Genomic DNA, 16,289 nt, shown 5'->3' on the forward strand with positions numbered 1-16,289 from the left:
ATTTGGCTGGGATTGCTAACAAGATGTCGAGTGGCTGAATGAGCCAGAGACAGAACTAATCTGGTCCTTCAGGGACAAGATAGGCCACCCTGCCAACGTACCGTGAGTCAGGACATTTAACTGATGCTGCTCAGACTATAATTATTTGGTAGCACTTCAGAGTGATTTTTTCGATTAAAAAACCAGGCACGTTTGCAGGGTCACTATTTTAATTTCACAAGGAAGATTTTTTTAAAGGCGTGAGGGATGTGTGTTTGAAATCATCCTTTATTTATCTAGGAAAAAGCCTGTGGAGAGGAGCAAGAAGCTCTTGTTGTATTATGCCTCATTCTTCACCTCCCCATTCGTGGTCTTCTCCTGGAACGTCATCTTCTACATTGTTTTCCTGCTGCTGTTCGCCTACGTGCTGCTCATGGATTTCCAGAAAGAACCCACCATGCTGGAGCTCATCCTCTATGTTCTGGTCTTCATCCTGCTTTGTGATGAAGTGAGACAAGTAGGCAATGCTTGCAAACCAAAATGGCCTGTTTCCAGGCAGACACTTTTTTATTTCTCCTAGATGCAGAAAGAAATGGAGACCTTCTTACGGCTAGGTGCAAAATGTGATGCAAAAGTAATTCAGAGTCCAAAGGAAGTGGTTGTGTTCACAACTGACACACACAACTCCTGCTAATGCTGGTAGAAGCTGTGTGTGTGTGTTTGTGTGTGTGTGTTGAAGGAAACACACTGATCCAGTGCTGTATGTACTAGTCCATGGCCCAGATCCTCAAAGATATTTAGGTGTCTTTCAATGGGATTGAGGCACCTAAATATCTTTGAGGATTTTGCCATTAGAGAGAGCTCTCAAAATCATGTGGTATAAATTGTCAAAGCAATCTAGGTCATTTAGATTAATTTTTTAATGGCAAATGTGTCATAATGCTCTAGAATTCTTTGACAAACCTATGCAGCTATCACTGTTATTTGTCATTTCATGAGTGAGTGAACTGTGGCTGATGGAGGCCCAGCACTCACACCACAAAGAGGGAACATGTCTATGCACTACCAAGGTACTCTGGATGAAACACACTAATTTATTTTTTTTGCAGAGTTGTTTGACTATCTGTGTGTGGGGGGAAATGGCTTTCTTCTGAGGAGAGAATGCCTCTAGTAATAGGAGTCCTTCAGAATGCTGGGGGATTAGAGTGTGGCTGGCGAAGAGGTCATGGAAACTTACAATCTGTCATTGAGAAGATTGTGTGTGATGTATTAGTTGTTCAGTGCAGTCTTGAGTACCGTGTTAGGCATGCAGCCAGAGGACAAGTGCCAGCACAAGGTCTGCATGCATAAAGATCACATGCATAAAGATCACCATGACCAGAGTGGCCATAACCCTGCTATTTAATCTTTTTTTCTTCGGGAAAAAATATATCCATTACCAAATAAATAGGAGGGTACCTTTGGTAAGACAGATGTACTATCTAGGGGATGAAGGGGAAAGATTATAAGGGTCTGCTACCTTGATATTATTCTTGTCTGATTGATTAGGTTTCCTGGTCTCTCTGGACCCCTCCTTACACCTCCCGTGTAGGCCCAGGCACCACTTGAGCAGCACGACATAGCCTTCCAGCCATTTTTAGTTGCAGCAGCTGAGTTAAGAGTGTTAAGCAGCTCTCAGTTCAGAAAATGAATACTGAAGGGTTTGGATGATCATAAAACCCAGCTGAAAAAGCAGCTGGCCATAAGGGAAACCTTTCTTCCCCTCCTCTTACAGTACCACCCACCAGCAGTTGGGGCAGCCGGAACTGCTTCAGATCTAGGGCTCCAACCCTGCATATTCTTACTCATATGAGCAGGCACGAAGCAAATAGTCTCACTCCTGATTATTTTGATGAGGTTTACATGCCCAAGGTCTCTACATTTGAGTAAAGGTTGGCAGGATAGGCACTTACCAGGCATTTCATTTATTTGCGTTGATGGATGTTGAGACCCAGAGTCAGGCTGACTCCGGCAGTGCACTGTTGTATTGTGTGGCCTGGCTGCAGAAGAAAAGTTTGAAAATCCCAGGCAGTCAATGAAGTGTCCAACTCCCTTAGGTTCTTTGAGAAATCCCAACACTTGGTTTCTCTTTAATTTGGACTGTCTAGGAGCATAGCAGGCAAATATCAAAGAAAAATGCAGGTGATGTTCCTACCGGCTGCTATGCTTACCGGCTTTTCGAGGAAAGTGGGCATGTCTGACGCTCCAATTTCACTTCAGATGCTAAGGGAGATTAGTGTTGCCTGGGCTCCACTGAAGACAATCCAGATTGTTTAAAAGCACGCAGCTGAGAAATGAGTTGAACCAGTGTACTCAAGGGAACTCTGTTGGCTCTGCAGAGTAAGCTTTTGACTAGAGTGTGCCCCCAACCAATAGCCAGCCCTTACCACCCTAATGGGCCAAACCTAAACTGCACATCTTTGGGAAGGTTTTGATCTAGAGCCAGACTCTTTGGCTTCAGCCTATCTTCACTTTTGAGACACATAGATCATTTTAAACCAATTAAAAGCCATCCTCTCATTCATCAGAAATGAATGTTCTGACTAAGGGCAGAATTAGCCTCAAACTGGGGGCTTTTTTTCGATTGACATAGCTAAATAAAAGGAGAACTTAAGAGCCTGATTCACCTCTGAGGAGTGGCTGGATGGGATCGGTATGGGTGCCAGTTCATCTTTCAATGCTGATCTTTGTTTTCTCATGGCCCACTTCTTCAATACCTACATGTGTGGAACTGTATTTGACTTCAATGGGACTCCTGCACCTGGAGAGCTTCTTGGCGCTATTAGCAATATTCACCACTATCAGCAGAAGGAAATGATAATTCCCACCCCTCCAAGCTACTCTCAGTTTTTGTTCTGAATTCAAGGTCAAATCATCGTAGAAAGGTGGATTGAGCTGGATGTCTGCAGATGAATAACCAGTCATGCTCCGTGTTTTAAATGTCCACATCCAAGCACCACAGTTCCCAGTGGTCTGACATAGAGTTACCTGTTGGGATCAGAGGCAGTTTGCTTGCTGGGCTCAGTAGTTGAATGGGCTTCGTTTGATCAGCTCTGTCCTTACTGGTGAGTGTATAACACTAAGGTCTGGAAGGAGGGTTATATAGATGTTTAATAGTAAAAAGTACAGTGCTTACAATTTTTTAAATGTACAGCAGAAATCTGCGCTGAACTTCTGAAAGGTCACTGAGTGAGAGAGGTTTTGATTTGGCAGTCCTTTGTCAGGCAACATGCCTATTGCAGCCAACTGTGTGAGAGACGATTTCAGGTTCTGGTCCCACGTTTGTATGTCAGTCTACAGAAATGATGAAGATGTCTGCTGTGTATTTAGTACAAACTATCAAAGTGTTAATGCAATGTAATGGTTGGAATTGCATGTGCACAGAACAAAGGGGGACCAAGTTCTGACTAGATTTGGGGGGCACAGGTGGTGGTGGTTTGAACAAAATGTATGGGCAAGGAAAACGTGACCTATAAAATTCCAAGTGGAAATTCTCATAGCAACTAACTTGGTTCTGTTGAGCATAGAGAGTGACTCCCTCAGGGAACTGATGGGCAGGATCCCCTGAGAGGCTAATATGAGGGGGAAAGGAGTCCAGGAGAGTTGGCAGTATTTTAAAGAAGCCTTATTGAGGATGCAGGAACAAACCATCCCGATGTGCGGAAAGAATAGCAAATATGGCAGGCAACAGCTTGGCTTAACAGAGAAATCTTTGGTGAGCTTAAACACAAAAAGGAAGCTTACAAGAAGTGGAAACTTGGACAGATGACTAGGGAGAAGTATAAAAATATTGCTCAAGCATGCAGCGGTGTAATCAGGAAGGCCAAAGCACAATTGGAGTTGCAGCTAGCAAGGGATGTGAAGGGTAACAGGAAGGGTTTCTACAGGTATGTTAGCAACAAGAAGAAGGTCAGGGAAAGTGTGGGATCCTTACTGAATTGGGGAGGCAACCTAGTGACAGAGGATGTGGAAAAGGCTGACGTACTCAATGCTTTGTCTCGGTCTTCACAGAGAAGGTCAGCTCCCAGACTGCTGCACTGGGCAGCACAGTATGGGGAGGAGGTGAGCAGCCCTCAGTGGTGAAAGAACAGGTTAAGGACTATTTAGAAAAGCTGGACATGCACAAATCCATGGGGCTGTATGCAATACATCCGAGGGTGCTGAGGGCGTTGGCTGATGTGATTGCAGAGCCATTGGCCATTATCTGTGAAAACTCATGGTGATTGGAAGAAGTTCCAGTAATTGGAAAAAGGCTAATATAGAGCCCATCTTTAAAAAAGAGAAGAAGGAGAATCTGGGGGACTACAGACTGGGTCAGCCTCACCTCAGTCCCTAGAAAAATCATGGAGCTGGTCCTCAAGGAATCCATTCTGAAACACTTGGAGGAGAGGAAGGTGATCAGGAACAGTCAATATGGATTCACCAAGGGCAAGTCATGCCTGACCAACCTGCTTGCCTTCTATGATGAGATAACTGGCTCTATGGAGATGGGGAAAGCAGCGGATGTGATATACCTTGACTTTAGCAAAGCTTTTGGTACGGTCTCCCACGGTATCCTTGCTAGCAAGTTAAAAAAGTACAGATTGGATGAATGGACTATAAGGTGGATAGAAAGCTGGCTATATCATCGGGCTCAACGGATAGTGATAAATGGCTCGATGTCTAATTGGCAGCTGGTATCAAGCGGAGTGCCCCAGGGGTTGGTCCTGGGGCTGGTTTTGTTCAGCATCTTCATTAATGATCTGGATGATGGGATGGATTGCACTCTCAGCAAATTCTTGGATAACACTAAGCTGGGAGGAGAGGTAGATACGCTGGAGGGTAGGGCATGTATGGATCCAGAAACAGCAGAAGCGAATGATAATGTAAAGAGTTAACACTTCACTGAACCTCAGTGATTGGATTTGGGTTTGCTTTGAGGGTTGAGCCAGGGTTCTGGTTGGTTTGAAGCGATGTGCTCCTCCCTATTCATAGTTCATTCTGATATGAATAGGCAGCAGTGCTAGAGGAGAGTATATTTCTAGGGTTGGATCCTTAGCTGGTGTAAACTTGTATCGCTCCAGTGACTCAAAGGGAGTCTAGCCCTGGACTTGGCTTCTAGATCTTCAATTGCTACAATAAAATGTTTAATCCAGGTCAGTTCTGGCCATCTTTGGTTCATAAAAAGCAAGGGATTTTTAATTTCATTTACAAAGCCCTAATGAGAGGATAACTGTGATAGTCTGGTTGACCTGCATTCTCTCTCCCTTGAGCGTCTGCCTTTCCCAACACCCAATGTTCAAAGCGAGGTATGAGCTGAACATGTGCAGAAATAGAAATATCTTGAATTTGACAAGTTCTAATGTAGAGAGATAAGGTGGGTGAGGGAATATCTTTTATTGGACCAGCTTCTGTTGGTGAGAGAGACAAACTTTCAAGCAACATAGAGTTGCTACTCTTTAGCTTTGTGTAGCTTGAAACCTTGTCTCTCACCAGCAGAAGCTGGTCCAATAAAAGATATTCCCTCACCCACCTTGCCTTTCTGGTATCCTGGGACCAACCTGGCTACAGTAACAGTGCAGCTTCTAATCTGAACATTTGTGTTACCAAGGTGCATTATTAACCATTCTTCCCATACTATGGAAAATGACAGCGACCTTAGATGGATTTGAGTAGCATCAGTAACAAGTCATATACACCGGGCACTCTGCTACGCTATGTCATGGTGTAAAAGGTGAAAATGTCCAGTACACGGGTTTTCCTTCAAATGCAGGGAGGATTGAATAGGTATTCACTGCTCTCCAGTGGCTGAGATGCAACTGGGCTGACAGTAATTGATCCTATTCCAAAGATTCAGAATTATTTGAACTAATGATACTTAATTACAAAGGGAAAAATGAGCCTATACATGGAAGATATTACTCCAGAATGGGATACCTAGAGGAAAAAACAACCCTGAAATTAATTCAACCAGCCACTAGATGCCACCATTCCACTTCATAAACACAGCCAAGTACTTGTACCATAAGAAGGATTCTTGGTCCTAAACAGACTGGTTGTAAAACATGTTTAAAGGATTGTTAAATCTGTGATTAACTCTCAGTACATGACAATTCTTTATTATGATTGAATATGCATTTGGACCAGATCTCTGTGTGCTGTTTGAAATGATCTGATACTTTTATATCATTTCCTTTTTGATTGATACAAAAGGAGTCTAGAATTAACTGAAGGAGGTGATATTTGGATCTGTGATACCCTTAGGATAGAGTTCAAAGAGGAATCAGAACTAAGGTTTGGGATAAGATTTGTTGTGCTGGGTGCTGTTGAGCTGTTTTGAGGAGAATGGGTCAAAATGCAGAAATCTCTTTATTGATTGATCACACGGTACTTCTGTCAGATGTGGCCAGGATTCAGAATCCTTCCCCATTTCAGGCCCAATGTGGACCCCAAAGCATTGAATGGAGGCTCTGGTCTGGAGGTTAGAATCTGACCCCGTCCATGAAATGCAGAGGTGGGGGGTGAGGGTTAAATTTGAGACTGCGTTTCAGAGCCATCGTTGGTTGAAAATACATACAGGTAAATAGCGTTCATTTGGAGAGTTTTAGGAAAAAAACACACTTGATCCAAAAATATTTAATAGTGAGTTAGCAGTTACTTTCCATGGGATTCCAGCAGTGAGCTGTGTCTTTGCTGGACAAGACGTGAGGGGACACAGTCAAAGAATACTGTGTTACCTCAGTGGCTCTCCAGTTGTGGTCCATGGACCGCTGCTGGTCCACGAGCCACTTATCTTTGAAGCACTGTGCAACTGTTAGTTAAACTTCACAGCTCCCTCTGTGGTAGGAAAGTTCTACTACATCCATCTTACAGGGGGGAGAAACTGAAGTGCAAAGGTTAGGGCCAAAGTCATAATGGTGATCACTTTTAACTGTCCAAAGCAGGACTTTCTTTTGGCCCATCTGATAGAGCTGCTGCCTGTGTTCCACAAGTATCCCAATTAATGTCTCAGCTGAGGTAATGCGTAGGCTGCATGTTAACACACTGTGGGACTCTGTTCTTCTCTTGAGGCTGGCTCACTAGGAGATTTGTGTTGACTCCAGTTAATGGCTGTCATCCTATAGTTTAAGCAGTAGAGGGGCATGGTTTTAGGTTAAAAGGTCCAAGGTTTAGTTCTTGCTGATGAGACATAGCAAACCCAGCCATCAGATGAAACACTCCACAAATTTGTTCAACCTACCTTAGGGTTTGTCTACACAGCGGCTGGGAGGTGTAATTCCCGATTTGGATAGACATACACACTAGCTCTGGTTGTGCAAGTGCACTAACAATAGCAGTGTGGCCACTATTGATGGTGGCTCAGGCTAGCTGCTGGATTACATACCTAGGTCCTCTGGGATTGTACTAGGTAACCCCAGCCATCACCTATGCTGCAATGGCCATGTTGCTATTTATGCACTAGCTTGATCATAGCTAGTATGTGTATTTCTTCATACACTGGCAATGACACCTCCTACCTGTGTACCCCTCCTGTGTATCCATCATTTTGCAGGCTTAGCTTTCAAGGCCAGATTGGGTACTCCTTATTTCCACTGGTGGGCTGTACTCAGCTGTGTATTCCAACTGAAGCCAATGATGCTACTCACATGAGTGATCAGTTGCAGCTCAAGAAAATTAGTCTAGCATTCAGACTGCCATAGCAAAAGCATTTTCAAATGAACCTTTAGGGCTAGAAAACCCTGACTTGTGTCTCCCTGATAGAGGTGACCGATGAAACACACCAATATTGAGAATGATGTTTTCCCTAAAATGTCAGTGATTTGAACTATGCTGCAGCCAATAAATGTCTTCAACAAGGAGATGGAAAAATAAGAGCCAGTTCTATGGTTGTAAAGGGCCGAGTTTGACCACACTTACTGTGAATAGTGCCTTACCGCATGTGCGGCTTCAGTGAAATCCATGAGGGCACTCGCAGACTAAGGTACCAAAGGTGAGTAATGGTGGTGGAATTAGGCCCACGATGGGAGTAATCAGTGCTGACGTGTGCTGTTGTGGTGATTTTCTGCTCTTTTCCCTTTCCAGTGGTACATGAATGGGAATAAATATTTCTCAGATCTGTGGAACATCATGGATACGCTTGGAATCTTTTACTTCATAACAGGGATTATATTCAGGTGAGTAGTGTTCGGTTTAAAGGCGTGTTACCATGCCAGGTACTGTTACGGTGTGTGTCTGGCTGTGAGAAGATGATGAACAAAGTCACTTGAACTTAGTAGCAAATTCTTTGTGTTCCCTAAAGTCAAAAAAGGTTGTAGATTTTGGTTCCAAGGCACAAAGACTGGTTCTGCAGAACATCTTGTGGGCTGAGGAGAACTTGTGCTGAGGAACTTTTCTCCTGCTCAGATAATGATTAACTAACCCAGAGAAAGAAAAGGAGTACTTTGGATTGCACCCTCAGCAAGTTTGCAGATGACACTAAACTGGGAGGAGAGGTAGATACTCTGGAGGGTAGGGATAGGATACAGAGGGACCTAGACAAATTGGAGGATTGGGCCAAAAGAAATCTGATGAGGTTCAACAAGGACAAGTGCAGAGTCCTGCACTTAGGATGGAAGAATCCCATGCTCCGCTACAGACTAGGGACCAAATGGCTAGGCAGCAGTTCTGCAGAAAAGGACCTAGGGGTTACAGTGTACGAGAAGCTGGATATGAGTCAACAGTGTGCCCTTGTTGCCAAGAAGGCCAATGGCATTTTGGGATGTATAAGTAGGGGCATTGCCAGCAGATCAAGGGACATGATCGTCCCCCTCTATTCGACACTGGTGAGGCCTCATCTGGAGTACTGTGTCCAGTTTTGGGCCCCACACTACAAGAAGGATGTGGAAAAATTGGAAAGAGTCCAGCGGAGGACAACAAAAATGATTAGGAGACTGGAACACATGACTTATGAGGAGAGGCTGAGGGAACTGGGGATGTTTAGTCTACGGAAGAGAAGAATGAGGGGGAATTTGATAGCTGCTTTCAACTACCTGAAGGGAGGTTCCAAAGCGGATGGCTCTATACTGTTCTCAGTGGTAGCAAATGACAGAACAAGGAGTAATGGTCTCAAGTTGCAATGGGGGAGATTTAGGTTGGATATTAGGAAAAACTTTTTCACTAGGAGGGTGGTGAAACACTGGAATGCACTACCTAGGGAGGTGGTGGAATCTCCTTCCTTAGAAGTGTTTACGGTCAGGCTTGACAAAGTCCTGGGTGGGATGATTTAATTGGGGATCGGTCCTGCTTTGAGCAGGGGGTTGGACTAGATGACCTCCCGAGGTCCCATCCAACCCTGATATTCTGTGATTCCATGATTCTATACTTGTAGCACCTTAGAGACTAACAATTTTATTTGAGAGAAGTTTGGTTTGGGTGCTGCTACAGTCAGAGGATTCTCTGGACTCAGAGGATGTTTTCCTGGATTTCAGGGCCCTTCTAGGCCAGCAGCACAGTATGATCCAGAGTTATAGGGAATACAGGGTATGGTTTAGCAGAATCACACAGAGCTAGTTGAGGGGTTTAGATGTTGACTCAAGCCATTTGTCTGGCCCTAGTGTCTATTCCTGATTCACCAAGTATCTATTGTAGCTCCTGGTAAGAGAGGGTTGCCTTGCTACTTCAGACTTCTCTGATGTGCATCCATCAAAAGCCAAGTGGGCAGAGGTCCCCAGCTTCAGCTCCCTCCCCTGCCACACACCTGGCATTATGTTTCTGAGGATGAGCTCCCCAGCCTTCCTTTGGGTGCCAGTCTTTCTCTTTAAGAACCTTCATGAGGCCTGCTGTCTTTTCCGCTACCACAGTGTGAATGAATCTGGTGTCACTCTACTGAATCCGTGCAGTGACTCTGGATTGATGCTGGTGTAGCTGAGGTCAGAATTGCGACCAATGAGGCCTGAAGTATGCTCAGTGGAAATACCTCTGTTCTCCTGACTGCAGTAGCACTGATGGGTGATCCTGAGGATCTCTGCTCTTTGGCTGGATGCACGACTGATGCTTATGTGCTACTGTCTTGTAGGTTTCCTTTAAGGAGGCCTGTTTGATTAGGATCTGTGGCTTCTTGTGGGGACAGAACCAGAATTTTCCATCTGATTCTCTATCCTCAAACCATTAGTTGGAGTAAAATGGAACTTGGCTCTGAACCAACTTCCTTGAGTTTTTGCAAAAGCTCAAACCTCCCACACTCCCCTCCACAAAGGTAGGTGGCTCAGAGTAAGGCACCCTTCAGTTTGAACCATCTCTGGTTTAGATTTAGTTTTGCAAAATCAAGACCTGGCCTTAGCAGCCTTGTCTAGTTCCATCCTGTACTGCTGCTTCATCAGCTTTGACCTTGTTTAAAGATCCGGATACCCAATTAACATTTGAGATGAACTGGATGACTCTGCTGATTGGTAATGGGGCATGAAGCTTTCTGGATTTGCCACTGAGATTTTGCCCCTGCTTATTAGTGGCTGAAAGCTGTTTATCAGCTGATAGTGACATACAGTGTGTGAAGCAACTTGAGGCCTGAGCCAGCTTCCACTGAAGTCAGTGGAAAAGATTGCCATTGACTTCAATGGGCTTTGGACTGGGCCCTTAGTGCTGTTAGTTTGGTTTCTAATGGACAGATATCCCTGTCAGTTAAAAGATTCATAATTACAACTTAATTGTACCTTTTGACAGCCTCAAAAAAAGGGGCCAAGAGGATAGAATGGGAATGGAGACTCCTGTTCTCTAGCAGAATTCAGATGTCCTTGGTCATGAAAGGGTTGTGCGGGAAGTGATTTTTCTTCTGGATTGTCTGACACCTAATCTCACTTAATAGAATGAATCTAGCCTTTTAGTGTGGTTTAAGAGGACAGCTGTAATTTACATACACTATACAATAGAACTTCACTCCTGTGTACAGACTGGATTCTATGACTGGGCAAGTAAATAAACAGGCACGGATACATACATCCTGCAATATACCTTGTTCACTTGTTTTGTCAATTGTAGTTCCAGTTATTGATGCTACTCTGTTGTCATACACTAGTAAAAAGTTTGTGGTATAGTTTTGGGGGAAGAAATGAAAGGAATGAGACCTGTACAGCATCTGCTGTTACATTTTTGCTAAGAGGATAGAAGAGACCACCAACTTTTGCAAAAACTATAAAGTGAGCAAATAAGTACACATGGATTAATCAGGTTCTACTTTATGGGACTAGGCTGTTTCAACATATATTTGTCATAACTTTAGCCAGTGTTTCACTACACTTATTTTTCTTCCCCAGGCTCCACTCCTCCAATGAAAGCTCCTGGTACTCTGGGCGAGTCATTTTTTGCCTGGACTACATCATTTTTACTCTAAGGCTGATCCACATTTTCACAGTTAGCAGGAATCTAGGACCAAAAATTATTATGCTTCAGAGGATGGTAAGACATGGGCAATTGTTCATAACATTCTAAATAAACGATGTGACAAGCTTTTCTTCTTAGAGAGTGAAATTCTGCCCTGTACAGAGGGCCAGCACAAGGCCCAAGCCCCTCGTACATCCTCAGAATAGGGTTTAATTGAGATTGAAGAGGGACATAACTAGGACAGGGCTGTGTATTGGCTTTCTGTGTGGGGTGGGGGGGTTCACTCTGAATGAACAGTTAACATTGGAAAGACAACAAGCTTGGTTTCACAGCACCTTTCAGCCTCAGGGCATATTAAATGCTTCAGAACTGGATTTTGCAGCCCAACTCATTACTCATATGAAGATTCCTTACTCAACACAAGTAAGGGTATGGCTGAGGAAGGAAAATCTCAATTCCTCTGAGAAGCTAGACTTAGCAGCTGTTGGGAGTTCGCCTACTTCAGGAATTGGACTAGAGAGTGGTCTTGCTGACTTCACTCCCTTTTAGAGTGGGGAAGGGGAGCCCTGACTACTAATCATTGGCAAAGCCTGCTGGGAGTGGGAGACACTGGAGCGTGGCTTGGCTTACTTCAGTGGTGGCAGGAGGAGAGGCATGCCGCTGAAGGAACAGCTCCAGAGAAGGGGCCTCTGGAGAGAGGTCTCAGTCAGAGTATGGACGGTGAGCCGAAAAAGGTACTGGATTGTGCACACAGGCTGGGCCTGTCTACCCCATAGAGATTCTGGACTTCCCAGGAAAGGAAAAGAGGCTTTGATCATACCTGGGCTGCACTGAACCTGGGGAACTTATGAAGAAATGGCACTGAGAGCAATTGAATGTACATGCAGGTGAAATGAACACTGAGGTTTTTAAACAATTGCTACATTGCTGGCTTCCCATTTTTCTGCCACTTCTGTGGTGGTCAGGTCATCCTGGCCCCCCAGTTGCTATTGGTGACAAAGGATCACAGAACTGGGCTCTTACTAAATAAGGGATTTGTAGTGGTCTCTCACTCTCAAGAGGGGAGGGAGGCCGCTCCACCTTGCTGTATCAGGCAACAACCCCCAGACTCGGGCCTTGCTGGTGGACCCAAGCCATACAAAGTCTATAGTTCTGAAGCCTCCTAGCAGAGGCAAACCAGTAGGAACAATCTGGTGCTACTGCCCCCATGGGCGGGGCGAAGCGGTGAGCAGTCTGTAACCTGCAGCCCCCGGGCTGGAGGGGGCAGTAATTCACAGTCTGACTCTCTCTCCCTTTGGGCGGGATAGAGCAGGGAGCAGGCTTTAGCCTAAACCCCCTGGCTAAGGCAGCCAGCAAACACTCAATCTAGGCTCTGGTTCTTTGGGCGGGGCAGAGCAGGGAACAGGCTTTAGCCCACAGGCCTCTGGCTGGGGCTGACAACAAGTACAAGTCTAGCACGCTGTGACCCTCACATGGGGCAGAGCAAACAAAGATCTGGATTCTTAACTCGGGCAGACAGCAGACAAAGGCCGGCCTCTTGGCCTACAGCGTGGAAGGGGTGGGGCGGCAGGAGATAGGAGGATGCTGTTCCTGCTTCCTCAATGTAGGGGCTATTCTTTAGTGTGATTTTTTTCTTTTTCTCTGTCAGTCTCTCAAATGGCAGATTCCCAGTATTTGGAGGAAAGAGGTAATATTTTGAGGAGGTGGGAGAGGATAGAGGAGACAAGAGAATGCCTGTCGTTTGTGGGTGAATCAAATGGAAAGTTGCTTCCTGGAATACGCACTGTTGATAGTCTCTGCAGGAACAGCAAGGGGAAAGAATTCAGCAATCCATCACCTGTGGGCATCCAGAAAATGACCATGTCTTTTTCAAGGTGCCCAGGACCAAATTGTCAGAAGTGGTTACCAGTTTTGCTTATTTTAAATATTGCATACATCAGACCTACGTTTGTCTGTGAATCAGGTCATTTATTCATTTTGGACCTGTATACAGAACTTGCGTGTGTAGATTTTGGGGTCTGATCTGAACCCCGTGAAAGTCATTGGGATTTTCCCATTGATCTCAATAGGCTTTGGATCAGGCCCTGATCTTATAACCACTTAAGCTCGAGCATAACGTCTGAGACTGGATGGAGGCCGCCTGAAAATGTGGCTATACTGTATTGCTGAGTGACCGGATTTTCACATCCATTCCCAACCTGCTATTTAACTCATGGGGAACAAACTCCTGGCCTCCTGCAGTGTGACTTGCTGCAGGAATGTGGAGGATGCACTGATCTGTTTTTTATACCCTCCTTTTCTAGATGATTGATGTCTTCTTCTTCTTGTTCCTCTTCGGTGTGTGGATGGTGGCTTTTGGTGTGGCCAGGCAGGGCATCCTGAGGAAGAATGAGTACCGCTGGGAATGGATCTTCCGATCAGTTATCTACGAGCCTTACCTGGCCATGTTTGGCCAGTACCCTGATGACATTGATGGTAGCCATCTTCTGTATGTACCTCCCTTGGGCAGGGGAGGGGCTGCACTCGTTTGGCTCAGCTAGGGAGCCTAAACTCTCGTAGGGCCAGATTCTGCATTGGACCTGTGTCTATACTGAGCCGTACTGACTTGAGTGGGGCTCTGCAGGGACTCGGGTCTGCCCATGGACAGCTGCTTGCAGGATTTTACCCTTAATGACTATCCAAGGGTATGTCTACACTACGAAATTAGGTCGAATTTATAGAAGTCGGTTTTTTAGAAATCGGTTTTATATATTCGAGTGTGTGTGTCCCCACAGAAAATGCTCTAAGTGCATTAAGTGCATTAACTCGGCGGAGCGCTTCCACAGTACCGAGGCAAGCGTCAACTTCCGGAGCGTTGCACTGTGGGTAGCTATCCCACAGTTCCCGCAGTCTCCGCTGCCCATTGGAATTCTGGGTTGAGATCCCAATGCCTGATGGGGCTAAAACATTGTCACGGGTGGTTCTGGGTACATATCGTCAGGCCCCCGTTCCCTCCCTCCCCCCGTGAAAGCAAGGGCAGACAATCATTTTGCGCCTTTTTTCCTGAGTTACCTGTGCAGACGCCATACCATGGCAAGCATGGAGCCCGCTCAGGTAACCGTCACCCTATGTCTCCTGGGTGCTGGCAGACGCGGTACGGCTTTGCTGCACAGTAGCAGCAACCCATTGCCTTCTGGCAGCAGACGGTGCAATACGATTGGTAGTCGTCCTCGTCGTGTCCAAGGTGCTCCTGGCCACGTCGGCTGGGAGCGCCTGGGCAGACATGGGCACAGGGACTAAATTTGGAGTGACTTGACCAGGTCATTCTCTTTAGTCCTGCAGACCTATTGAACCGTCTTATGGTGAGCGGGCAGGCGATACGGACTGCTAGCAGTCGTACTGTACCATCTTCTGCCAGGCAGGCAAGAAATGAGGATTGCTAGCAGTCGTATTGTACCATCTTATGCCAGGCAGGCAAGAGATGAAGATGGCTAGCAGTCGTACTGTACCATCTTCTGCCGAGCAGCCATGGGATGTGGATGGCATGCAGTCCTTCTGCACCATCTGCTGCCAGCCAAAGATGTAAAAGATAGATGGAGTGGGTCAGAACAAGAAATAGACCAGATTTGTTTTGTACTCATTTGCCTCCTCCCCTGTCTAGATCACACTGCAGTCACTCACAGAGAAGGTGCAGCGAGGTAAATCTAGCCATGTATCAATCAGAGGCCAGGCTAACCTCCTTGTTCCAATAACAACGATAACTTAGGTGCACCATTTCTTATTGGAACCCTCCGTGCAGTCCTGCCTGAAATACTCCTTGATGTACAGGCACACCCTTTGTTGATTTTAGCTCCCTGAAGCCAACCCTGTAAGCCGTGTCGTCAGTCGCCCCTCCCTCCGTCAGAGCAACGGCAGACAATCGTTCCGCGCCTTTTTTCTGTGCGGACGCCATACCAAGGCAAGCATGGAGGCCGCTCAGCTCACTTTGGCAATTAGGAGCACATTAACCACCACACGCATTATCCAGCAGTATATGCAGCACCAGAACATGGCAACGCGATACCGGGCGAGGAGGCGACGTCAGCGCGGTCCCGTGAGTGATCAGGACATGGACACAGATTTCTCTGAAAGCATAGGCCCTGACAATGCATGCATCATGGTGCTAATGGGGCAGGTTCATGCTGTGGAATGCCGATTCTGGGCTCGGGAAACAAGCACAGACTGGTGGGACCGCATAGTGTTGCAGGTCTGGGACGATTCCCAGTGGCTGCGAAACTTTCGCATGCGTAGGGGCACTTTCATGGAACTTTGTGACTTGCTTTCCCCTGCCCTGAAGCGCATGAATACCAAGATGAGAGCAGCCCTCACAGTTGAGAAGCGAGTGGCGATAGCCCTGTGGAAGCTTGCAACGCCAGACAGCTACCGGTCAGTTGGGAATCAATTTGGAGTGGGCAAATCTACTGTGGGGGCTGCTGTGATGCAAGTAGCCCATGCAATCAAAGATCTGCTGATATCAAGGGTAGTGACCCTGGGAAATGTGCAGGTCATAGTGGATGGCTTTGCTGCAATGGGATTCCCTAACTGTGGTGGGGCTATAGACGGAACCCATATCCCTATCTTGGCACCGGAGCACCAAGCCGGCGAGTACATAAACCGCAAGGGGTACTTTTCGATAGTGCTGCAAGCTCTGGTGGATCACAAGGGACGTTTCACCAACATCAACGTGGGATGGCCGGGAAAGGTGCATGATGCTTGCATCTTCAGGAACTCTGGTCTGTTTCAAAAGCTGCAGGAAGGGACTTTATTCCCAGACCAGAAAATAACCATTGGGGATGTTGAAATGCCTATATGTATCCTTGGGGACCCAGCCTACCCCTTAATGCCATGGCTCATGAAGCCGTACACAGGCAGCCTGGACAGTAGTCAGGAGCTGTTCAACTACAGGCTGAGCAAGTGCA

At 46.1% G+C, this 16,289-nt stretch overlaps 1 protein-coding gene across 1 annotated transcript in view; it reads left to right on the top strand.

Annotated features, from left to right (window-relative positions):
* Positions 1–16,289, top strand: part of TRPM8 (transient receptor potential cation channel subfamily M member 8) — a 129,947-nt gene that overhangs the window by 85,916 nt on the left and 27,742 nt on the right. Inside the window, exons 17-20 of the mRNA XM_084643494.1 lie at positions 280–496; positions 8,080–8,171; positions 11,286–11,427; positions 13,656–13,827. Of these exons, the coding sequence (XP_084499620.1) occupies positions 280–496; positions 8,080–8,171; positions 11,286–11,427; positions 13,656–13,827 (623 nt within the window). The remainder of the gene's footprint in view (positions 1–279; positions 497–8,079; positions 8,172–11,285; positions 11,428–13,655; positions 13,828–16,289) is intronic.

Source organism: Lepidochelys olivacea (assembly GCF_965140295.1).
Source record: "Lepidochelys olivacea isolate rLepOli2 genome assembly, chromosome: 11".
NCBI lineage: Eukaryota > Metazoa > Chordata > Testudines > Cheloniidae > Lepidochelys > Lepidochelys olivacea.